The sequence below is a fragment of the Sciurus carolinensis genome, chromosome 11 (genome assembly GCF_902686445.1).
Source record: "Sciurus carolinensis chromosome 11, mSciCar1.2, whole genome shotgun sequence".
NCBI classification, from domain to species: Eukaryota; Metazoa; Chordata; class Mammalia; order Rodentia; family Sciuridae; genus Sciurus; species Sciurus carolinensis.
In genome coordinates this window covers 44,098,892-44,124,910 of record NC_062223.1, presented here as the reverse complement: position 1 = coordinate 44,124,910, position 26,019 = coordinate 44,098,892, and the positions used below count along the sequence as shown (strand labels likewise).

The following is a 26,019-nucleotide window of genomic DNA, read 5'->3' as shown; positions in this document are numbered from 1 at the left end:
ATTTGTTTGCAAGTAACAGAAAATGATGTGCACCAGTAGGTACGAACACTGATGAAGATAAATCATCTGGCCCCACTGAGGACTAAGGTGTATACAGCGGATTCATTCTCAGGAGGCCCAAGTCTAAAACACGTGAGTAGGGCAGGTTCATATCAGGACACACACCCAGTGATGTTCAGTCATGGGGCTGACTATGAGGACACAGGAGGAGTATGCCCAGTCCTTCCAAGATGAAGCTGGACAATGATCAGGACACACCACAAGTTCCACTTACCTCCCATGGGATGTACCTTGTACCCACAGCTCCTTCCCCAAAGAAGACCCAATGGAGTTGTCACTGTCCAATATTGACACCAAGACAGTTTCTGTGAAGCCTTGCAAAGATGACTAGATCTAAGATCTTCTAGATCACACTCGGCTCCTCAGGTCAGCCTCTCTGGCCTTTTCAGTGTTGCCTTTGGGCTCAGGACTCAACCTTGGTCTATGGCATTATCACAACAACTTTCTGCAGAAAGACTCCTCAAGGCTTAAGGCCACTTATATGGTGCTTGCTGAGTTTAACAGATCAGCAGGCCTCTCCCCATCTAGCAACACTCCGATTCTGCTTTAAAGAACTACCTTTTCCCCAATGCACTCTGGCCAAGAAGTGCATACCTGCCCCAAAAGCAGGCAGACAGTCTCATACTGGAGTCAGAATCTTGAGAGAGACTTGTGGGGACTGCTGGTTTTTTGGAGTTTGGATGCATTTCCCTATAAAATTCCAAAAACTTCATTGTCTGTGTAAGTGAGTCAAAAATCAGTTCTTATTCCTTAGAACTCATGTAAGATGAGCGACTTTGCTCAGTCAGTGGCTGTGGACACCATCAGTACTTCCTCAGGCAGAAAAAGGCCTAACAAGGAGTCATAACTAGTCATTTGTCTTGAATAGATGATGTGAGGAAAAACAGTATGACCATGGCACTTAAGGCTGAGCTGAGGAAGTCTCTGTTTTACAATGTCGAGGTAAGGAAAACTGATATTGCCCAAGTTTCCTTCTTCAACTGGTCACCACAGAGTATACTGCATCTGGACCAATAACCCCACACATCCATTTGATTCGATTTTATTTTCAGAAAAGTAACATTTTTGCACTAATGTCTAAAAGATTATACCATGTATTTGTCTTGTGTCACAGATATAAAATCAAGAATTTTTTAATTAATCAAGAAATTCCTCTTTCATCTGCATAAACCATGCTATGCTGTTAAATACAACCAAGAATATAAGAATATACAGGTTGTTAAGCCTACAGGATCTTAAGAATTGTTCATCAGTAACCCTGAAAGGGATACACCATTTTTTTTTAGGAAACAAGCAGAGCTTCCAAAAGCATCAACATTTGTGACTATGATAACCCATATGAACGTATTTTATATCATCAGTGCTGAGTCAGTTAGGCATCACCAAGCTGAATGCAGACAGGCAGGTAAAATGCTTTCAGATCTGTTGGGTTAGTGATGGCTTTGGGAAATCTCACATGACAGACCCAAAGGCTGTTCCCACTGCATGTATTCCATATACACATGAGCACACACACGTGCACACACACACACAGGTCTTCCTCACAGTAACATTTAAAATAAGCACACTTAGTTCTCCCAGCCATCTATGGCATAGAATGTTTATTCTTAAATTACGTGTGGCAAAGTCAAGATATCCTAATTTTCCAAGAGGGGGAATACAGCTTTAACACTAATTAATTAAAGCAATTAAATTCTTCTAGTAGAAGACAACAATGTCTACAAAAAAGTTAGAGACATGGGAAAACTCAAATTCCCAAATCCTCTCTGAAGACACATGCTGTACCTATTAACCCTGCCACGTAGGAATCTTACCGGGTCCTTGACATATGTCTTCTAGTTGAGAACAGAGCGGTGATCCTGATCTTTCTGCATTAAGAACCTCATAGCTCTGGCAGGGGGTGTAGCTCAGTGGTAGAGCACTTGCCTAACATGTGAGAGGCCCCTGGATTAGTCCCTAACAGAAAAAAATAAAGAAAGGAAAAAAAAGCCTGTTGGGGGGGAGGAAAAAATAACAGAATGAATCAAACACCATCACCCTATGTAAATGTATGATTACACAAATGGTATGCCTTTTCTTCATGTACAACCAGAGAAACGACATGTATCCCATTTGTTTACAATAAAAAAAAAAGTCTCATTGCTTCTTACTGATAGTCCACATCTAGAATATTCTGCATGTCTACAAGGCAACACAAGAGCCGGGAGTTTTACAAAAGCATTTCATGGGATGGAGAGTCTTCAAAAGAATCTCCCTGTCCCCCGCAAAATACTGCTCATACTATTTAACTCTATCCAAGGAACCAGAGGGAAATACCTAAGGGTTGCTAAGAAACCACTTCAGTCATCCCTGTTTCAAAACTGGTTCTCCCAAGAGCAGAGGGAGAAGCCTATCACCTACTGAAGTCACACATGCTTCACGCGGACTTCTCTCTCAAGTGTACCTTCCCTGAGCACAAGACTGGTCTTCCAAGTCTCTTGGAGTCCTCTTTTTCATCCAAAGTGTTCCAGATAATTTTATTCTTTCCCAGCAGAATCCAGGTGACAAAGAGTAAAGGCTTTAGAGTGTAGCAGCCAGGAAATGGGAAAGATATAGAAGGGGACAGCCTGGAGAATTGCTTCCTGATGTTGAATCAGGGAAAACTGTTCCAGGATGTGACCAGAACCAGCATCACCGGCAAGAGAGTTTTCCCTGATAAGGTGACCGTCCCACCTTTTTCTTTCTCTTTCTCTTTTTCTGTCTCTGTGAGTTCCCGGTTACACAGGTCCGTCTGGCAGCATCTGAATTTTAGCTCCTTCTCTTCTAATTTTTTCGAAAAGAATTCAAAATTGCAATCCGTATACTTCCAGCAAAGGTGATAGATTCGTGGCCCTGTGGGGAGACACACACAGGGTAAGAAATCAAGTGTGTTGAGTTCTGAATCTGCCCTTGAACCCTCCAATCTACTATTTGGAACTTATTCTGTGGAATTAGATCTAGTCAAAAAGGGTCATCACACCTGGAGTGTAAAGGGGAACAGTTGAGAACTTTTCCATAAAACCAGTCTCATCAGAGCCAGTGTAGACGTGTTGGGTAGAGGATGGGGGCTGTGGGAGAGGCGGGTGAGGGAGGGCAGGCATTTATACATTTAAGAGAAATTTGGTATTATCTACCAAGATTTTAAACACAAATTCCCTTTGATCCAGCAATTTCACTTTAGAATTTACCCTGTGAAGTAAAAAAGGTAAACACATATGCTCAGGAAATGGTCACTGCATTACTATCCATATAGCAAGAAGCGGAAAAGCAGAGAGTCTGCTAATTAAAAGGCTTTGAAGAAATTAGGAAAGAATTTCATACAATGGCATTCCGCGTAAATAAGGAAGCACGCAGGCCTCATGTGGCACAGCAAGAGCCTGTGGGTTTAAAACAAAACACAAAAGACCTACTTCCCTCCTCCCTGAGCTCCAGATTTCTCCAAAGCTGGCATCGCCAACATCTCCTTCCAGTCACTACCCAGAACTCATCAGGCACCACGACATACCCTCTGGCATTTTCAAGATCTAGGGGATTATGGACAGGCTGTGCTTGAAGGTGGAGGGTGAGATGGCCAGAGGGACAGAGGGTGGCACTCATGAGTCCCTCTTTAGCCCAAAGAATTCTACTGAAGGCCCCGAGGGTGAAGGTACCTGCACACTGTAATCTCTCGGGTTGATGTGCTCATGAACCATCGCTTGCAGGACACCAGCCTCACAAAAGAGGCGCAGGAGAAGCACATCAGAGATCACACGCAATCCATCAAAGGCAAATTTGAAGAACAGAGACCAGAAAGAGTTAAAAAAAAAAAACTTTTTATAACAGGAAATGCAGAACAAATCCAGCCTCTCCCTTCTCATTTCAAAAATGACCCCAATCTTTATTGGTAAAAACATGAATCTAGATGCTATGGTTGCCTTCCAAGCTACAGTGAGGAGGGTGTAACCCCATGCCTGATTTTCTTTAAGGATGTTTTAGAAATGGGAAATGTTAACAAACTTGACTTCAACCAAACTGGCTGCTGCTTGTTATCCACTCAACACCAGGAATTAAGGTAAATGGGGCTGAAGTCATCTCCAACTCTTTCTTTTTCTGACAGTGATTTGTTGGGAGTGGAGGCATTGTATTTTAAGGTGGGGGAAAAACCCATGTCATGTAGGTTGTCTAAAAATAAAGCACATTTAGCTGGGAGCAGTGGTGCATGCCCGTAATTCCAGAGGCTGGGGTGGCTGAGGCAGGAAAACCGCAAGTTCAAAGCCAGCCTCAGCAAAAACAAGGCATCAAGCAACTCAGTGAGACCCTATCTCTAAATAAAAATATAAAAAAGGGCTGGGGATGTGGCTCAGTGGTTGAGAGCCCCTGAGTTCAATCTCCAGTACCAAAGAAATACAAAATAAAAATAAAGCACATTTAAAAGGATTTAAAGCACATTTTAAAAATAATTCAGAAAAATAAATGCACCAGATTATGTCAAAGTTTAAAACTTCTGTGCTTCAAAGGACATTATTGAAAAAAATAAAGACAACATGCAGAAAGGAAGAGAAATGTTTGTAAATTAGATGATAAGAATTTAGTAGCCAGAATATATAAAAGCTCTAGCTTTTAGCAGGAGCCCAGAGCTGGAGGAGTAGGAAAGTGGTTTTGTGAGTGTGTGTGTGTGTGTGTGTGTGTGTGTGTGTGTGTGTGTGTTTTGCTTTTAACTCAGGCTCTTTCCATACCAAACTTACAGGTCTGTGTCATTCCGTATCTGCATGGAATTCCACAGTATGAGATTCTTCCATAATTTTTTCAAACACTTTAAAACTTCAAAATAAAAAAGCATGCCCACAGAACTATGGGCAAAGAATAGACATTTCTCCAAAGAAGGTATACAAATGGGCAACAAGAACATGAAAAGATGCTCAATGTCATAAGTCATTAAGAAAATCAAAATCAAAGTCAAATCTCAATCAGATATCACTTCAGGCCTGCCAGGAGAGCTAAAGAAACTGTGGTATATATCCACAATGGAATATTATTCAGCCATAAAGAAGAATAATATTACAGCATTTGCAGATAAAAGGATGGAATTGGAAAATATCATGCTAAGTGAAATAAGCCAATCCAAAAAAACAAAGGCCAGATGTTTTCCCTGATAAGTGGATGATGATATATAATGGGGGAGGTGGGGTGGGGCTGAGAGAAGAATGAAGGAACTTTAGATTATGTAGAGGGAAATGAGAGGGAGGAGGGGGCAGGGGTATGAAAGATGGTGGGATGAGACAGACATCATTACCCTATATACATGTATGATTACATGAATGATATGAATCTATATCGTGCACAATCATAGAAATGAAAATCTGTACCCCATTTGTGTACAATGAATCAAAATGCAGTCTGTAAAAATAAAAAAGTAATTTAAAAAAGTAATAAAAAAGAAAGGGAAAGACAGCAAGTTTTGGCGAGAAAGTGAAGAAACTGGAACCCTCAAACGTGGCAGGAGGGAATATAACATGGTGCAGAGACCTTGGGAAAGTTTGCTGTTCCTCAAAACATTAACAACAGTGCATTATCATGTGATCAAGCTGTTCTACTCCTGGGTATACATAACCAGGAGAATGGAAAGCTATATTCACACAGAAGCTTGTGCACAAATATTCATCCCAGCATTATTCAAAACAGCTGAACAGTAGAAACAACCCAAATTTCCATTAAATAGTAAGTGGGTAAACAAAATATGGCATTTATACCATGGATTATTATTTAGCCATATCAGGGAATGAAGTACTGATAGCTGCTCTAACATTGAACCCTGAAAATATTAAGCTTTGAAAGAAGCCAGTGACAAAGGACAATATTCTATGATTCCATTTACACAAGTGCCCCCAAACAGGCAAATCTACAAAGACAAAAAGTAAATGAGTGGCTGCCAGGGATGTGGGAGGGGAGAATGGAGAGTGACTGCCAAGAGGTAAGGGTGACAAAAGTATCCTGGAATTAAATAGTGGTGATAGATGCACAACCTTGTAAATATACTAGAAGCTACTGAATTGTACACCTTAATGCAAATTTCATGACATATAAATAATATCTCAAAAAAAAAAAAAAAAAAAAGAACTGGGGTCCAGCCCTAACAGTGGTTGGGGGTCCTAGGTGGATGGGAGGTGTCGGCGCAGTGGAGAAACAATAGACAGAGACACCAAGTGTTCTGAGGCTGAATCTCTATCCTTATTTTTCTGCCAGCCTTTTATACATTTTTTCTTTAGTAATGATTATATCATTTTATGGTTAGTTTAAAATAAGAAAAACCTTCAAAAGTACAATCTATGCTTCTTCTCAAAGTACACATTCCCTCTGTATGACAGCCCAGACCAAAATAACCTTATTTCCCAGCTAGATTAAAACAACCTTGTCTCCCAGCTAAACTGAGGGCTCCATGATCTGCCAGCCTTCAACCTCCAGAACAAACACGTCACAAGATTTTCTGAGAAACCATCCCCACCATGAACTCCAGTGTTTTTAACAGTGTAAAGCTTTTACTATTATTAACAAAGGGCAAAGAAATAAGCTTATAATTAATATTTAGTCTATTCTATTTCATTTAATGGCGGCCTACAATCTTATCTTGATTCTCAAAGAATTAGACTAAGCATAGGAAAAACACAAATTATATTTATGACTAACTTAAATATTTTTATTATGTAAAGTATCTCTAGAATCAACTATTAAAACTAGGAAAACAACAAAGACTAAACACCACATCCAAGCTCAGAGGAATGCCTCTTTATCCATCTATATTTAGAAATTATTATACTTAAGCAATCACAGGCTCCTTTTAACTCGAGCATAGCTACAATTGTTTATTTTTATATATTTTATCTATGTATTACTACTAAATTTTTATTGTGTACTATTTTGTGTCCCAATACAGTAAAAGCTTCCCAATGTTTTCCCAATAAGTTTCCAATGATATATTGATTATTAATATTAAAAAGCAACTACACATGGAGACATGCCACACCTATGGCCCCCAAGAACCGTGTCAAGTGTTGAGTCCTCTACACCAATAGAACTGTGTCAAGTGTCGGAGTGGTAGGAAATAGATGCGGCACTAGATGTGGAAGAGTACAAAGAACGTGATCCATTTGCATAAATAAAGTGTGCGTGGGGTAAATGCAATATTTTTTATCTGGAATGATTCCATGTTACCTTCATGGAGAGTAGTCTTCATTTATATTTCTACATGGAACAAAATTTTTTAAAAAATTATCATGTGAATGAATGTCTTATTTTTTTAAAAAAAATTTAAACTTCACTTAAAATCATTAGGCTATTTAGTAATCTAGGAAAAATTTCCACAAGAATATGCCACAATGGTCCCATTTTTAGAAAAATAGCCATCGGCACGTAGGAAAATGAGGGCAGAAATACATATGACAAGGATTTTATAGTGTTTTTTTAATATTCATAAAAAGCATGTTGAATGAAAAAAGATGTGTTAGTTGAGAGAGAGGTGTTATGGCTGATTTTCCTCTCCCAATACAACAGTGTCCATGTGCCAGATTGTGAGCCAGATATGGGGATTTGTACATGTAATAAGGTATAACTCTTGCCCCAGAATCATTTTCTTATCTTCTGTGATAGAAAAGAAAAAAGTAATGATGCCTATATCTTATTTAAGACTTGTAACTATTTTATCCAATTTCATTCATAGCTTGGTGTTTAATAAAACACCAATTTATAACTGCAGGTATAAAAACTGTCCTTCCCTCTTCCTCAGGGAGGACGGGTACTGGGATTGGATTTTAATGATCTTTTAGTCAATTATCAGAGGCTAGTGTTGCCAAAATGGCTCTATTTGCTGGAGTCGTCCCTATTTAAGTAGATGTTGCCAATATTAGAGGAGAGGCTGCTGTTCAATAGGACATGTTACTGTTTATGTAATAGTTTAAGTATTGGAACTTCAAAAGCATTGAAGTTGCCATGATTTTAATTAGGGAAGCCTAACAGCTTGAGGAGAACAGAGAGCAATTTCTTAATAATTGCTACCAATTAATCACTTATTATGCATCCTGCAGTGTGCCAAGCACTTGAATTATCACATTTGAACCATAACCACATCAGAACTGCCCAAAGTCAAGTGGGTTCTACCAGAGTCTTGCAGCATTAGAGTCTCTCTGTTTGCACATCCTCCCCACTCTTTTGAAAGACTTGATCAAATCTACCGAAAGCACTGGTTTCTCCCTAGGCATCTCTAGGCGTGGCCCTTATAGAGAACATTGTCATAGCAACGGCTGCTGGGCACTGTCATCGGAGGTTCCTCTAGGACTCTTATATTTAACAGGGTTACTATTGCCAGGAAACCACTGGGTAGTGGCTGAGTTAGCACCCAACTTCTGTCTGTCTTCTAGACTTTGCCCAGTACTGTCATATTCATTCTCTCTTCTAAGCGCTCCAGTAATCCTGGAGGTAAGCATTCCCATTCTATAGCTGGGAGAAAAAAACTGAGGTTCCAGAACCCCTTGAAGACCCTAAAATCTGAGAATGTGTAAGTTCCTTATATAAAATGGGGTAATATCTGCATTTAACACATGCACATCCTCCTATATAATTTAAAAAGTCTCTAGATCACTTGTGATCCCTAATATGATGTAAATGCTATGTGAATAGTGTTACACTGTATTGTCTAGGGAATAACGACAGGAAAAAAGTATGTATATGTTTAGTATGGACGAGATTATTTTTCAAATAGTTCTGATCTGTGGTTGGTTGGTTCCCCAGAGAAGCCCACAGATATGGAGGAATAATTGTGTTTCAAGAAACTTCTGGTCATTACATGTCTGGCTAAAGTTTTGGGACTTATGTTCATGAGAAGAAAAATGTTTGAGGTTTACATCACCTTTGAAAAAATATAAATTGTATTATTCCTCTGATCAGTTTTAAGTTCACAGCAAAACTGAGCAGAAAATAGAACTCTGTGACCCAAACACAACTCCTCACTATCAACAACCCAACTGGTATGACAGCACTTGTTATGAGTGATGAACATTCATGGACTCATCATTGTTGCCCAAAGCCCACAGTTTACATTAGGATTTATTCCTGGTGTTGTATATTGTATTGTTTTTTTGGTTTTTCATTACTATAATGAAATGCCTGACATAGGCTAACTTTATAAAGGAGTTTATTTAGCTTATAACTCAAGAGATTCAAAGTCCAAGATTGGGTCTTCCCATTGGTTGGGCCTCTGGTGAGGGCCTAAATGAGGGTGGCATCATATTGTGATGGGGGCATGTGTGGGAGAAAGAATCTTATCTCAAAATAGTAGGCCAGAGAGCTAGGTGGGGCCAGGCCCAGGCTAATTTATAGCAACCCTCTCACATGAACACACTGAGGGATCACATAAGAGCTACTTTAATTCCTTTTGAAAGCTCACACCCAACTTCCCAAGGGACTCTGCACTAGGCCCCACCCCTTAAAGGTCCCACTTCCCAAACTGTCACACTGAAGGTTCAGCTTCCAACACATGGACCTTGTCAGTGGGGCACAAACAATATCAATTGCATAAATTCTGTGGGTTTTGACAAATGTATAAATGACATGTATCCACAATTATACAGAGTAGTCATTGCCCCGAAAATTCTTTGTGCTTCTCCTATTCATCCCTCCTTTTGCCATGTAGTTGGAATCATATGGTATGTGGTCTTTTCAGATTGGCTTCCTTCACTTAGTAATATACATTTAAGATTCCTCCATGCCTTTCTATGACTTAATAACTCATCTCTTTTTAATGTTGAATAAAATTCCAATATCTGAATGTACCACAGTTTATCCATTCATCTATCGTAAGACATCTTGGCTGCTTCAAGTTTCGGCTATGATCAATTAAGCTGCTATAAACCCACATGCATATTTTTATGTGGATATAAGTTTTCAACCCATTTGGGTAAAGAATGAGATTGCTGAATCACCTGGTATTTAAAGTATTTGTGGTTTTATAAGAAACTGCCAAGCTGTAATCCATGGTTGGATCATTCTGCATTCACACTAGCAATGAATGAGAGTTCCTGTTGCTCCCCATCCTCACCACATCTGATATTGTCAGTGTTTTGTATTTGGCAACTCTAAGAGGAAGTGTCTCATTGTTTATATTAACCGCTTTTAAAAGTTTAACAATTTAGATAAACACAGGATTTGAAGCTGGTAAGACATCTTAGTTCTGGTCTATTTCCCTCTCCGTCCCACCTTGACTATCCAATTCATTTATTTCATGGATAAAAAGCAGGTGGAAAAAACCAACTGGTGGTAGGTCAGAGGACAGAGCTCCTAAAATTGCTGCTCTGATACTCATCCAACACGTTTGCTTTCTCATTTGAAAACTATACTCTTTAAAAGTGAAGAGTCCAAGAGACACAGATGAGCAAAGTAAAGAACTGCGTACAGAACTGGTGACCACATATTTGTGGAGGGAATGACTGTGTTCTCCTCACCAGGGCCCTTGCTACACTTTCAACAAGAATAGTGAAGGTGGAGGAAATGTTTCCCTCAGGAATCAAGGACTCTGCATGTAGGGTTTGGTATTTTAGCCATATTCTAGGAATTTAGGTGGAAATCATCAGATACTCCTGGATTGGTTTTTTTGGTTTTTTTTTTGTTTTTTTTGCTTTATATAGACATATAACAGGATAACTCTAATTGGTCCTTATTTATTGAAGAATCTCTTCTTTCCAGAGAAAATAATCTTCCTTGCACCTGTGTGTTTCTCAAGCCTTCCACGAGTCCGCCTGCCACATTTACCATTTCTTGAAAATGACATGGGGAACAGTCTGTGGTAGGAGATGTGAAACTGAAAACAACCTTGGAAGAGTGGTGGTTTTATTTTATCTCTTAGAAATGTAAGCCTGGGGGTTTTATATTACTCACCAAGACAAACGCTGAAACTGCCATCCCTCACCAGTATCATAAATGACACATATCTATTTAATCCAGAGCCATACCAGTTGAGCCAAAGAGTATGTCTGCTTGTTTCCTTTCCCTATCCACCACTTTATAAATTCTATCTGAATAGGATTTATGGAGGTAAAGATTCCACAGCTGAGCCAATTAGGAAAATGCAGATTGGACAGGACTTGTGCATGTGAGTATTTCCCACCCCATATTCCTGAGCACCCTGCTCTCTATGGCTCCTGCACTTGGGTATCTGCTGTTGATGTTCCTCTCTCCTCTGACTTCTTACGTCCTGTTTATCCTCTGAGCTCAGCTTGAATGCCCTCAGGCTCTGTATGGAGTGGGTACCCCATGGAATGAGACAGAGGCGTAAATAAAGTCATGCGACACAGCCATAGGGACCTCAGTCAAAGTTTTCATAGGTGTCCTTCCTTCACTGTTAAAGCCCTATCCTTTAGCTCAGGGCCTGGAACACAGAGGCTCTCAAAAGTTTGGAAGGCAGCACAGTGTCACAGTTGAAAAGCCCAAATTTAGGAATCAGATGAATTTCCATGTTCAAATCCTGAGTTGGTTACTTGACCTTAGTCCATTACTTAATCTGAACCTCAGTTTCCTCATGGATCAAATGAGGATAAAAGATCACCCTGAGGTAGATGAGAAGCATTAAATAAAAAATGGATGGCAAATGCTTAGAAGTCTTATCTATAGCTGGTGCCAATCAGCGATAACTTTACACGTTGAATAAAAGCCCAATGAGAAGAAGAGAGGCACAAGTTTCCCAGGCTCTTATTGCCCTAACCTCTGTCCTACCACCAGTGTCAGGGATGGGGACGCTCTTACCGGCGACAACAATGGCACAGGTATCAAAGAGCAGTGAACAGGTGGCGGTTGTATTGCAGTAGGAAACCGGGTCAAGACACCTGTAACACAGCAGGCCAGAACCTAGAATCAGAAAGAAGACCTGTCAGGACCTGTTCCACCAGGACTGACTTCATCCCCTGGAAGAAAAGCAGAGGTTACACCTCCACAAGTAGAGTAAGGTCAGCGCTTTTCCTCCCTGCCTGCCTGAGGATCAGCCACCATCATGACCACACGGTAACTATCCAGACCAGAATTTCATGACCAACGAACCACTTTGGAGAAACAAATGGTCACTGATGCCTTTTACCCCTGGGAAGGCAACAGTACCTCAGACAGAAATTTGGGACGAATTAAGCAAATTATTCAAGATGACACTAGATATATCACCTTTCTTTTTACTTTTTATTTTTCTGTTCTAATTAGTTGTACATGACAGTAGAATGCATTTATACATTTTGATAGACCATACATAAATAAATGGGAGTGTCATCTCATTTTTCTGATGATACAGATTGTAGGATCACATCGGTCATGCAGTCATATATGTACATGAGGTAATGACTGTTTCACTCTACTGTCCTCCCTACCCCCACACCCCTTCCCCTCCCTTCACTCCCCTCTACCTAATATGAAGTCACTTTATTTTAGATGTCACCTTTCTATTTAGATTTAGAATCCATTTTGGTGTTGGCAAGACAACTGGCTTTGACGTGACATATGATTTGTTGGATCAGGCAGAGGAAAATGGGCCCAAACTAAAGACATGCAAGACATGGTCTATAGAAGAAAGACCTCAAGGACAGAGTGAAAGGAATCCAAGAACGGAATGAAGAAAGTCAGGGGGACTGCCGAGCCCATGTTGCTGCTGGCAAAAGGCAGAAGGAATAAAGATTCTGCAGTGACTTCATCTCTGGCGATTGTGTGAAATTTTCACCAGAGGATTTATAAACTGTAAAGACATTTTTTTAATATAGGTGAAGTTAATGTCTCAGGCAGCACTTCCATGTTCACACCATGAAGGTAGTTATATCTTTCCAAGTTCAAACTAGAGGTCCAGCAGCATATTTTGGACTCTTGTCCAAGTTTGAAGGGAATATCCTTATTTCAACATCCATCTAACTGTACTACTGTGAAGCTTCCTCCTAACCTTCAACTGACAAGTGCCTGATCTGCAATGTAATGACACAGTAAACAGAAAATACCAAGAGAACAGGGTTCCGTCAGAGCCTTCCAAGCAAAAATATGCTCAATTAAAGCACATTTCTCGGGGATTGATAATGGGCAGTATTTACTGGTATAAAAGACATTTCAAAGAAAAAATATATAAACCCTCTTTACAGATCATTACTCACAGATGAACGTTTGCAAATAATTTGATGAGAGGGAACACTTAATTCTGAACTCAAATTAAGCGAAGTATGATCCTCCCTACAAAGATTCTATTCCTCTCATTAGCACACATACAGTATATATTTGCAGTCAATTATTACACTGTGAATTTTGTATATCAATTTTTTGGGAGGCAAAATTTGTTTCCTTTCTTGTTATTTATAAAAGAGCCCACATAACGGGGGTCAGCTTGCATGACAAGTCAACTGCCCCGGCTGCCTAATTCAAAAAGCAACTATTGTTCCAGCTCTGGTTCTTAGGACTCATCTTTGCTAGTTAAACCATGGATTTTTCTGGATTATTTTTCCTTCTCTAGTTTTATCACAACAGTGATCAAAAAAAAAAAAAAAAAGAGTTACAGTCAACATTTCTGATGGGGAGAAGCTAAGGAAGCAAGAGTCAAAAGGAAAGCTTCCCGATTCATGTGGGTATGCCCCTTTCTAGCACCAGAGAGAATGACTTTCCTACCACCACGTGGCTTCTGCCATGGCATTAGTATTAGCGGTGCCTACATGTAAAAAGACATTTTCAAAGATGAAACGTGTAAAATCTCACAGAAGAATGTTATGATGAAACCATGGGTGGGTTTTGGGGCCTGAGAGTTGATTTCTACATCAAAGGTTATCTCCAAGGGATGTGGAGATTTTTCCAGAAGTCCAGTGGAAAATGGGTCCTCACTTCCTGAGCACAGTGAGAAGTCGAGCTCTCTATAGCATCTTCAATGGTCAAATCTGCCTTTACAGGTGTGAAATCTCACCCACGGGAGACACTGTGATTTGGGAAGGTTCCAAATAAACCCCTTGAAATATCAGTCCCAAAAGCTCCTCCCTCTTGGTTTGCAGATGACTAGGGAGGGGAAGTGACTCACCCAAGGATGAGGACACTTAGCTACAAAGCAGCAGAGCTGGAGCTGGCCCCCAAGCCTGTGGGCAAAACTCCAGACTGCTCTGCTCACGATTCCCACGAGCACTGGTCACCCCTGGGCGAGTGGGGAGGTATAACAGCAGGCATAAAGACGCCATTGCCCATAGTCTCTTCCTGTGTCAAATGTGTGTACGTACACGTGAGAAGAAAGAATGGAAGAGCTGGAAGAGGAGAGTGTGGTATTAACCTGGCTGTTTTAAGACCGTGTTAAAAGATCACCCATAGGAGTCAGTCTTCTACTGGCTGGAACAGCTCATTGGGCTTCTTGACAAACCTTGAGATGGAGGAATTTCCATGGGGCAGAAATATTCGTATCTAACACATTCTTCTAATGTTCAAATGTCTGTGTACTTAACACATTAAGCTCTTCATAGAATTGTGATAAGACAAAGGGTCAAGGAACTTCGACTCCATGTTGCAAGAGAAAACTAAGACTAAGATGTTAACTAGCCTGTCCAAAGTCACCCCGCTGCTAGATAATAGAACAAAGACTCAAACTCAGGCTACCAGTTCTAATACCCAAGAATGGTTTAACCAAGACATTCTTCAAACTGTCCTGAGTGGGCCAAGAAGGAAAGGGTACAGATTGGGGGAAAACCACGGTCAAAGACAAGTAGTTAGTCAGTGGATGATTTGATATTCTAGCTCCTAACCAAGGGTAGTGGGGATTGGACCCTCAGGGCCACTACTTCCTGGGATGTTTTTCCCCTGACTCCTAAAGGAAGTTGCTAGTGTCTCAACCTCTGTAACAGCAGGCCCATTTGCACTACTTGATTTGCTTCATTGTAAGGATCAAATGTCATTTTTTGCCTGTGAGATGTTTTTGCCTATGACATACTTGCCTGTATCATTAAAGTTCCCCCAAGGTTCCTCAGAGTCTTGGACAATAGCAAAGGATCTCTCTCTCTCTCTCTCTGTTTCTCATGTGTGCATGTGTGTGAACATTTCACATTTCAATTCTTTGAGGAAGGACTTAAGTACACTCCAGACCTGTCACAGAGAAGCTGATGGCCCCAAACCCAAGCTTGCTCCACAGACAAATGCAGACTGCTGGAAACAGGACAGGAAGTACATTGGGTAGAACTGAGGAAAGAATGCAGTGTTGTGACAGGTAGACCACATTACAACCTCCTTACTGGAGGCAGACGAGGAAGGTGGGCAAGGAGGGAATTCTAACTTCTCTTTTTTCTTAGAAAGAAAGTGTGTGTCCTCAGGCAAGTTACTTCTCTGCTTCAGTCTCCAATGTCTAGTTAGCACAATAGCGCGAACCCCTCGTGGAGGGCTGAGATGAGGTAGACTTTGCCCTGGTTCCTAGTATATAGTAAGCCGTCAACATGTGGTAGCTACAAATATGTCCGACACCACAGAAACCTTTACTTATTTTTTTTTATTATTCATTGTATTACTACTTCTTTTTTCTTCCTTCCACCCCAACCCCAAAAGGAAAAACATCAGTAGTAACTAGGATGCTGTACCAATAGGACACAGGCAGGAAGGATGTTTGATCCTTATGATGAAGCAAAACCAAGTAACAGTGGTGTTCTATTACAGAAGACTCAGGCCGACTTTCTCCAGGAACCAGGGGAAGGGTGGTCCAGAAAGGGGCAGCCCAGGATAACAGGGGCCCCAAAAGAGGGGCCTGGAGTAGGCATGAAGATAGGAACCCAGACAGGGTTCACATTCTGGTGAAACACTTCTGGGTATTATTTGGCAAGTTATTTATTCTCCTTGAGTGTCAATCTTGTCATTTGTGAAACAGGGATAAAACAGTACTTACTTAACTGGTTGACATCAGGATAACAAGGAAAATGATTGGCATAGTGATTGGCACAGAAGTGTTATAAGCTTTAACTATGATCATCTTCACTGTTGATAAGGAGAAGCCACAGGGCAGAAGGACTGAGCTCAAAAGACTCTCAGGGCAGTGGGTAGGACCCAAAGGGACTTGCCCAGCACTATAAGGAAGGTATCCACTGCAATCCTCAGGCTGCTTGTGGTGAGAAACCACAGGCTTAGGTGAAACCTAAGATCTCAGTTTCTCTGCCCAGAAAAGAGCAACCCTGTAACTCAGGATGGGCTATAACTCAGGAAGGTGTCCCACTAAGAGCAAGGTTACAATTTAGGAAGGAGTTGTCATATAACCCCAGGCCTGTAACACTAGAAGCAAAAGAACTAAAGCCAGGCCTTGAAGAGGGACTGGGGTGGAAACTGAGGCCAGTAGTGTCAGTTTCATCTCCCAGAGGCCTAAGAGAAAGAAAGCTCATGACCAAAGCAGGCAGGATGGTTCATATCTATGTCCAAAGACTCTGGACCTCTCACCCGTGTTGCAGAGGACAACCAGGATGAACAGGATTCTGAGCAGGATGAGTCCTTCTTTACTTCTCATGGTGATGGTCCACAGGCTCTGGAAGGAGAAGGTAAGAAGAGTTGTCATGGAACAACAAGTGACTGCTGGTTATCTCAGAAACCAAGAGCTGTAGGTCAAAGGGGCTTCCGAAAACATGGGGAAGGCGATAACAGACCAAGAACAGGAAATGGCCAGGCTAGGGTGCCATGAACCAAAGGGTGCTCTTGGGTAGGGCAACACTGGACCTCTTCTCCCTCCCCAAGACCTCAGCTTACTGGAGAAATGCTGCCCAGCTTGGTAAGAGGGGCAGCTATGGGGGAATCCAAGCTCACCAGGCCTAGTCAGGAACAGCTGGGCCCCAGTCCAGCTCTGACCTAAGGTAGCATGTACCCTTGAGTAAACCCGTCCCTACAAGCCCAGTGTTCGTTACCATGCAGTGGGATACTGCTGTGCCCATAAGGTGGCTCAGTCCAATGAAAATACCAGAAAGTTAACAGATCCAGCACTGCCGTTCCTGCTCTGCTGGCACCACCCCAATCTGCCGGCTGAGCTGGAGAACCAGTTTTTCAGACCAGGCCACCAAGTAAAGAGGACCAAAAGAATGTCCCTGCAAGGCAGCAGCATGTGTTTAGCAGCAGGACAGGTGGCAAAGGCCTAGCATGCATGGAAGCCCTGGCTGCCCATTCTAACGGATGCCATGGGGACACCTCCTTAATCCCCTTGGGGATGAAAAGGGAGGTTCTGGTGACTAGTCCTCATTACATAAGTGACTACATGCATAGCAGTAAGGGTCAGCTGGGAAGGGAAGGCTGGAGTGCCTTAAGCCCTCTTTTGAGTCAAGGCAAATGCTTTTGAAACTGGCCTAAGTGCACAGCTTTGGTAGTAGATTTAAGAAGCCTTCCAACACCACCTCTCCATCCCTGGGTCTGTCCTGAAAGAAGGAGGTGATAGATGCTGTAAGCAAGGGTGCTCTACCTTCTACTCCCCTGAGCCCAACAGGCCTGGCAGACAGTTGGGGACTTGGTGGAGAGAGTCACCTGTCCTCCTCCGGGTCAGGAATGCAGTGTTCCCTAAGGCTTTTGGATCATTATCTCTCACATCTTTGATAGGCACGTGCTGTATAGGAATTGGTTGATGAAGGCCAGTGGAGGCTTGAGAAGTTGAAAAGGGCAGGGTCTGACGATGTCCATGGAAGAAAACACTGAGTCATGCTGGGGAGTGAGGGTGTCAAGGACAACCAGGGCATGGCCTTTCCTTACAAGCGGAGCTCCCTCCAGCTCCCCTGGCACACTGCCAGATTCCTGCTTGGTTCTCCATGCTCTGGGGTTTCCAGGTAGAAAGGAGTTTTATAGACTCAGGTTAGTCAGGGCTCCCAGGAGAGCAGGGTATGGATCTGAGGTCCCCAAAGAGCAAAAGGCACTTTAAGTACGTTCTAAAAGTTCAGAATAAGTGCTATGTCAGGGTTCCCATATCAGAGTAGGAGGGAAGGAGCCTTCTTACTTGGGTTAGGCACTGGAAAGGTGGCAGGTGGCAGGAGCAGCTAGCTCCTGGTCTTTGACATAGGTAGCACCATTATAAAACACTGGATCCCTTACCTGGAACCTTTCTGTGACAACGTGGTGACAAAGTGCATTAGAAAGAACTAGCCTGCGAAGACAGCAGGAATGAGACCATGAAGTTGTCAAAGGTGCAACTTGAGTCTCGTCTGGAAGCCTCTGAACAACATCTTGAACAGTTATGGCTCTGCCACTTATTTTCTCTGTGTTACCTGTGACCTCCATTCTTCATTTAGTAAACATTGGGACGGTCTCACGTTCTACCCAGCACAACGCCTGGTCAGAGAAGGCACCCAAGGAGCAGTTGCCACTACTGGTATTACTGAGAAGTGATACGAGATTACCAGGAGGAAGAAGTCAGAGGGGAGGGAGTCCTGGAGGGTGAAGCGGGGGTAGGCAGAGGTTGAAGAAGCAAGATAAACATTCCGGATGGGATGAGTAGGGGAGATCTCAGGCCCCAAACCGAAGGCAGCCCTCAGCTTGCTGGGTTGCAAGAGGAGTATGAAGTCTTAGCTCCGACTCTGCAACAACTAGCTAGTCATCACTGGAGCTGCTTCCATAACGAGGCTGCAGGAAGCCAAAGATGGCAGAGGAAGGAAGTGGCCAGGGTGATGTTGATGCCAGGACTCTGCTATTCAGATCAAAAGACCAGGTTCTTGTTCAGCACTACTAACAAGGGTTTCCAAGAGCAACGTGTTTGCATGGCATGCGTGTGTATGCATGTGTGCTCCTGGGGAGACGGAACAAGAAACAACTGGTTGATTTAAGGCTATTTTACAAACACCCCAAAATGTTGGCAGTAAGTAACATTAAACAGGATTATTTGTGACTTTTTCATTCTGATCCTTTACCTTTTGCCATCTAGCCCCCAGATATTCTATAAGAAACCAAGTATTAATTTTATCATCAGAAGAGTCAGGAACATCCACACATTACAAATGTTTCCCTTTTAAGAAGGCCACATCATCCATCTTCTGGTAAATGTTTCAGAATTTCAAAAATAAAAAAAATAAAAAACTCAATCTGAGGGTCTGTAACTCCTCCCTAGTCTAAAACACCCTCCATTATATACAAGAAAAAAAAAAAAAAAAAAAAAAAGGCACCCATAAGCTAAGTGTAGATAAGACAGGATGGTGGCTGAACCAGAATGCTGCCAATCCACTCAGCCAAGCACAACTAAACGGAAGGCACACCCACAAGGTGTCAACCTCTTCCTCTTCCGAAAATATCAGGAATCAGTAATAACAGTGGGTCTGTGCCTGTGGACTATTCTAATAATACTGACATAACTTATTCTAACAATATTGCTGTTGCTCACAATGAGGCTTAGTTCTTCCAAAGAATGCACTACTGACAATCCCCCAAAGAAGGCAGCGACAAGTCTTTCTCCTCTGAAGGTAGACAATTCTAGAAAACAGTCCAAAGTTATTCTGAACCCGGTCTGCAGAAGAAGATGGGGAACCTATTGGAAAATACCAGTCTGGGGTGGCAGATCACACTTTAAGCCAGTCTAAGGTAGTAAAGACACATTTTTCTGGGTACTTGACTCAAAAGTAAATTCCTTAATGGGAGCTCCAAATAGGTTCTTCATCCCAGGAGTAAGGAAATAGTCAAAATTAAACAAACATTTAAAAGAACAAAAGTCCAACCGTATGGAGATGAATACACACTTATGAAGAATTCTAGGAATGGAAGGTGCTCACAAGGTACTAAGAAAAACCCAGCTTCAAAATAGCTATAATTTTATTACTTTTTCTCTTAAACATATCCAGATCTATCTACACATATACATACACACACCTGCAGAAAAAAAATGTTTGACTACTGTATCAATTCTTCTGAATGGTTTAGGAGATGTGTTTAATGGAGTGGTAGAATTAGAAGCAGTTTGTTCATGCTTAACTTTTCTCTTTTCTAACACCAAAATATTTTTATACAAAAATATCTCAACCCAATAGAATTATTTAAATGTACTAATGCATCACTTCATTTCTGGTTTAACTTTATTTTTCTACTAAACTACCTGATTAGGTATAAAAAAAAATACACCCTCTCAAAATTATCTACTTTAAGATTCAAAAAATGTTTCGTGTGTGTGTGTTTTCCAATTTGTCTGAAAATGGTAACACCCCATATTTATAAAAAATGAGGACCTAGGTGATTTTCTAGTATTTCCTGGAAGTGACACCTATATTCTAATGTTCCTTTGCCTCCAACCTTGAAATGGTCAAATCCTTTCCCTCAGTTCCTAATTTGTAAAGTGGTTCATAAAGATTTTATATGAGGATAGAAAACAGAAATAAGACTTGAAGGTTTTAAAACTCAGCACAACTAGAATGTCCTAGGTGAGTTTCAGAGACAAAGTAGATGAATACACACACAACCGTGGAGTTCACTCTGCCCTGGCTCAGACTTGACCTGGAAATAATATTTTAGTTAAGATGCCACACTTCTGAATTTCTTCCAGTTTTTCAGGATAGCAAAACAGACAAAAGCCTGGTGAAACGGCTGAAGGAACGAGGACTGTGTTCTATTTGAGAAAGTGTATCAGAGAGATTACTGACTCCAAACCTGAGAGGGAAGGTTATTCCATGTAATTTCTTTTCTTTTTTGGTGGGGAGGGGCAGGTATCAGGGATTGAACTCAGGGGCACTCCACCACTGAGCCACATCCTCAGCCCTATTTTGTATTTTATTTAGAGACAGGGTTTCACTGAAAAGCACCTTGCTTTTGCTGAGGCTGGCTTTGAACTCATGCTTCTCCTGCCTCAGCCTCCAAAACCGCTGGGGTTACAAGCATGTACCAAAGCACTCGGCTCCATGTTATTTCCAAAGACAGAATTAGGATCAACAAGGTAGACATTTTGGATTTCTTGATCATTGACTCTTTGCCCCATCTGCCCTGCCACATGCTGGGTGGGCACTGGGTTAACTGTCAGCACATCTAGAAAGCAATTCCCTTTGATGAAATATAAAAAGCTCCCCGCCAGTTGGAAATATTCAGACAGTAGAGGTTGCAGATCAAAGAGGCTGCAGAAAAGATTTCTACGGAAGACAGAAAGAGGCAAAAACCAGATTGCTGAAGTACTGAAGACTCTCATTCCATAATAAAAACTATTTGACCAGTATTTATTCATTTCCACACATCTGAGATGAACAGGGAAGCTAAAAAGTGGCAAGATGATTTACACACACAGGCATCCCTTACTGAAAATCTTTCGAGTAGCAAACGTTTGGGGTATTTGGGTAGAAAATGTAGTGTGAGCATATAGCCATTGTTTTAAATGGGAAACCAAAAATGTGGCACTATCCACCCAAAAGCCTGAGTTCCCTAAAAATCCTAAATATATTATATCTAAATATATCTAAACCTGTAATTAAAACTATATATGTTTACATACCTATGTACACACATAAGCAATCCAGAGATGCTCGAGCAGAAAGCACTTTACACATTAAATAATGAAGGCATCCACTGGTGGGTATATACACTACGATGAAGTAGGTTCAGGCTTGACCTCTGCCTCCTGGTAATTTGTGAGCCCACTGTGTGCAGGTGCGTGGATACAGTGACTGCTGATCCAGGCAAGAGCCTTATAACTAGTGGGGGTGGGCACCAATGAGTGCCAAAAGAAAGAAAATAAAAAAGGGTTACAACACTTGTTGTCAATCTCACTAAACATTCAAATCAGAGATTGGTGGACCCCAGCCCTGCAACTAGAATTCAGTAGGTCTAGTGGGGGCCTAGGAATGTGCACTTTTAGCCAGTTCCCACGTGCTGGGCCAGAGACCACACTAAAAACCATGAGGCTACAGTGACCAGGCGCAAGGGTGAGATTACTTTATATAGGGTCTCCCAGCAGGGCTGTAAAAGGAGCTGCTGGTACTGATTAAATAATCAGCAGTTTCTTCTCTTCAAGAGGCACATGATTACACCACTGAATGCAATATGTTACCAAATGGACACTATTAGGCAAGTCCTTGTTTCTGTGTTAACTTCTGTGTAGTGAGCAAATATTATAGGTCAGTTGCTATGCTGGGGGCTCTTACCATAGTTAAGTAGATAATCTTCACAACAGTACTGTAGAGTAAATATAATCTGTTCTAGTTATAGGAAACTGAGGAGGGAAGAGAACCAGTTGATGCAACTGTGGTATTCCGATTAATGCCTCTTGCCTATAATCCCAGCAGCTCAGGAGGTTGGGACAGGAGGAACATGAGTTCAAAGCCAGCCTCAGCAAAAGTGAGGCACTAAGCAACTCAGTGAGACCCTGTCTCCAAATAAAATACAAAATAGGGCTGGGGATGTGGCTCAGTGTCTGAGTGCCCCTGAGTTCAATCCCTGGTACTTCCTCCCTCAGGAAAAAAAAAAAAAGATTATAGAAATTATTCTGGATTATCTAGGGGGCCCAATGTAATTATAGGGTCATTAAAAGTCAGAGAGGACAGAAGCAGAGTCCATCAAAAAGATGTGACAACAGAAAAAGAGGCAAGAGACCCGAAGAGAGATGAACTCAACTTCCGATTGCTAACTTAAGACAGGAAAGTTTCCATGTGCCAAGGTATACGGGCATCCTCTAGAAGCTAAGACAGGTCCTTCACTAACATCCAGAAAGGAAACCAGACCTGTCCCCCACTAGCAGGGATTGTATTTGCCAACAACCTGAGTGAGCAAGCATGCACTTCGGAAACTGAACTCAGGAGTCCCCCTACCACAGCGTTATGATTCAGAAAGGTGTGCAGCCTGTCACCTCCGCTTCAGCCCCAGCACCACCCGGTCAAGCTCCAAATGGACGAGAGAACAGTAAGGCTAAAAAATGTTGGTTGTTTTGAGCTGCCAAACTTACGATTTGTTTCTGAAGCAACGAAAAACCAACATAAATCAGGTGTGGCGGCACACTCCTGTATTCCCAGCTACTTGGGAGGCAGAGGTGGGAGGGTGGACAGAGTTCCAGACCAGACCGGGCTGTGCAGCATGAACCCATCTCACAAAACCAAACCAAACCAAACCTCCAAAATGGAAAAAAAGCAAAAACCAAACAAACAAAAAAACCCTAGTATGGCAACCTCATTACTGGAAAGTGGCGGAACAGTATTTAAACCGAGGTCTGAGCGCTGAATCCTAACGCTGTGGTGGGAGATTGACAGACTTTTTCTTTCTCTCCCTCTCTCCCCACTCCCTTCCCAACACCCCCCCACCGTTTTTGTTGTTGCAGTGCGGGGGACAGAACCCAAGGCTTGCACAAACACTCTACCACTGAGCTACATCCCCAGCTCAGGGAGAGATTTTAACATTCACAATTTCTGTAGGATTCACAGACACCCACAAGTATAGTTACTGCTCCTGGGAGACTGGGGCTGATGATCTTCAAGATTAGACAGGTCCTAAAAATTAAAACCCCTCATTTTATAGGAAATTAATGGAGGCCCAAGCGGGGGGGAGGGGTATGAAATTAGTGTCCCAAGGTGACAGGATAGTTGCAAAGCCACATTGGATTCATCTTGCCTACTCATCAGGGGCTGGTAACTCACAAGTGGCTTAGTAGAACCTGGTGTTAGCAGTATCAGGGATCTGGAACATCTGTGTTCTTAAAACCTTGGACATGCTATACTCAAACATATGAGGCACCCCAAGATCAGTTACTCAGTGCAAAACAGTAATGACATCAGCAGGTAGAGAAAGAAGAGCACCATCATAATGGAAAAGCCCCTCCCAACCACCCAAGGTCACCCCAACCACCCCAGAATCACTCACCCCAGATCTGAAGGCACACAGATCTGCAGTTTCCCGTACAAGGGTGTCTCTATAATTTTTTCCAGGACCTCAAATTTCGGGTCTCTCATCCAGGTCCTCCCACCCTAAAATCCATCTTTTATCTTCCAGACCTCTCAGCAGAAGGAAATGTTTCCCTTACAGCAAAGTTTTCACCTTTCAATGTCAAAGTACAAGCCACAAATTTCAGGAAAGTTTGGTTTGTAATGAGGAAATTCCTCCTTTATAAATTTTTCAATTTCAAATCACAGGAGCGCTGTAAATAACCATATTTGGGCAAATGTTGCCACCTGCCTGACAGACAATTGGAGGTTTGTTTGCCTTCTTCCAGGGAATAAATTCCGTCCAGTGGGGGAATCTGAAAAACTGCTGAGAGATCACAGGGATACCTGAAAAAATGCCACACTACCAGATGCCAGGCTGGGCCCTTTCTGCGATCTCATTTATGAAGCAAGGTCCACCGTTTTACTGATGAGAAAATAAGGTTTAAATAGCTTGCTGCAATTACCTTTGGAGCGCCGGTGCTTCCTGAACAACACTACCTAACGTTTTGTTAAAAAGTCGACCCTCTGGTTCTAAAGAGGGTGCAGCTGAGCAGATCTGGGAAGACAAAGACTTCAGCTCTGTCATTCCACATTTTAACCTTCAAGGGAAGAGAAGGCCCGAGACCACATCGAGGTTGGAGTTGACCCTTTGTCCTCCGAGGGGATTCCTCTCCGCGTAGCCAGCTCTTCCCTGGAGGTAAAGACAGGGACAGATGCTCAGGATCCCAAGGGGATAGAGCGGGCGGGTGTTTGGGGCAGAAGCCCGCTGCTCCGCCCCACCCTGCCCTTTCTTGGGGGTAAACCGAGGCCACCCCTCCCCACGCGTCCTGACCCACTGCCTAGCTGAAAGCGGGGGCGCAGGAGAGCAGGCACGCCCGCTGCCGCTGGGGCTCGGCCTTACCTGAAGGCGCCCCGGGAGCTGCAGCCAGCCGGCCTCTGCGCTCAGCCGTGCAGCTCCGCGGACCCGGCTCAGCAGCGCTCCCTCCCGCCGGGGAAATGTCTGCTCACCACGCCCTGCAGGGACGCAGCCCAGCACCACCCACAGCTCGGGTGTCAGCCTCCTACCCCAGGCAAGCTCCGCAGCCAGGACTAGACTAACCTTCAAAGCTCTGGAGAACCGAATCTCTTGGCGTGGGCTTCTGCTTTGTAACAGAAAATAAGCACAGGATACTGCGCAAAACTTCTGATCCCCGCTCCACACCCACTTAAAAAATTGTTTAAATATATTAATGTTTTCCAGAACGTCTTCGTGATTAAACTGCTCCAGCCCCTTCCCACGTGACCTGGCATCCAACCCCCTAACGGCCTGAGACTTGCTCCTGCTCTCAGACTTAGACGTTCTCCAAATATCCTCAACCGCAGCCCCATCTGTGCCTTGTGTCTTGCTTAGAACCTAGACAAAATTCTGCTCTGGGTTTAGAAACTTCTGTGGGCTAGTCTAGGACCAGAACTTTAACAGTGGTCCACTTTACCTTTGAATATAGCCCTTGCTGCATATTTGAAAAGAAACATATTCTTTTCCACTCCTCCCTTTGTTCTTCCCTGGTCTGGGGGCAGGAAACCAGATTACCTTGAGTTATCTGTTGTCCACAGGAAGGAGCTGTCACCAGAAGAACTAGGACGTGACTATCTCCCAAATTAACAAGTGAGTTTCAACACACTATCAGGGTGCACCTGGAATATAGCCTTTGAATAGCTTCTTTAAAAGTCCTCTGTTTTCCCTGAGGAGCAGAACCAGAACCTCTGGGACTGGGGTCCCCTGTGTTTCTCCCTTGCTTGCAAAGCAATAAACCTTCTTTTTCCTTTTTCTCAAAACCGTGTCCTCGTTATTGGATTGGCACTGGGGGCAAGTTTTCAATAACTTTTTTTTATGTGAATATGTAATTGAAGGGTTATGGAAAATAATATTCCTGCAAAATAACGCCTGAAGAGGCTTGGGGGAAGGGGGGACAAGCCAAGGAAACTAGCCAAGGAACAACGGGCCCTGGAGGAAAGGGGCTGATACTGAGTGCTGGGCCCTAAACCTTGACCTTCCCCCTTAGCTAATTAATCCTAAAGGGAAGCACAGCAAATACCAATGGGCAAGATTTGAGTACTCATCCTGTGGGGTCTGGACTCTCAT

The 26,019-nt window shown here is 42.6% G+C and overlaps 1 protein-coding gene and 1 pseudogene across 1 annotated transcript; one reads left to right on the top strand and one right to left on the bottom strand.

Moving 5' to 3' along the window:
* Positions 1 to 1,635: 1,635 nt before the first annotated feature.
* Positions 1,636 to 24,926, bottom strand: Cd59 (CD59 molecule (CD59 blood group)). Its single transcript, XM_047519701.1, has 5 exons — positions 24,799 to 24,926; positions 24,362 to 24,588; positions 16,498 to 16,582; positions 11,845 to 11,946; positions 1,636 to 2,931 (listed from the first exon to the last, which is right to left on the bottom strand). The coding sequence occupies exons 3-5, from the start codon at positions 16,562 to 16,564 to the stop codon at positions 2,693 to 2,695; spliced, it is 408 nt and encodes a 135-aa protein (XP_047375657.1). The 5' UTR covers positions 16,565 to 16,582; positions 24,362 to 24,588; positions 24,799 to 24,926; the 3' UTR covers positions 1,636 to 2,692.
* LOC124958342 (translationally-controlled tumor protein-like) lies at positions 3,401 to 4,133 on the top strand (annotated as a pseudogene).
* Positions 24,927 to 26,019: the final 1,093 nt, after the last annotated feature.

What these genes read in the sequence shown, in the direction of transcription:
- Cd59 (XM_047519701.1), bottom strand. Translation starts at nt 16,564, where the DNA reads ATGAGAAGTAAAGAAGGACTCATCCTGCTCAGAATCCTGTTCATCCTG. An exon ending in GGTTGTCCTCTGCAACACGG is followed by an intron (nt 11,947 to 16,497) that starts GTGAGAGGTCCA and finishes TTCTGATTCTAG; the next exon opens with GTTCTGGCCTGCTGTGTTAC. An exon ending in CTGTGCCATTGTTGTCGCCG is followed by an intron (nt 2,932 to 11,844) that starts GTAAGAGCGTCC and finishes GTCTCCCCACAG; the next exon opens with GGCCACGAATCTATCACCTT.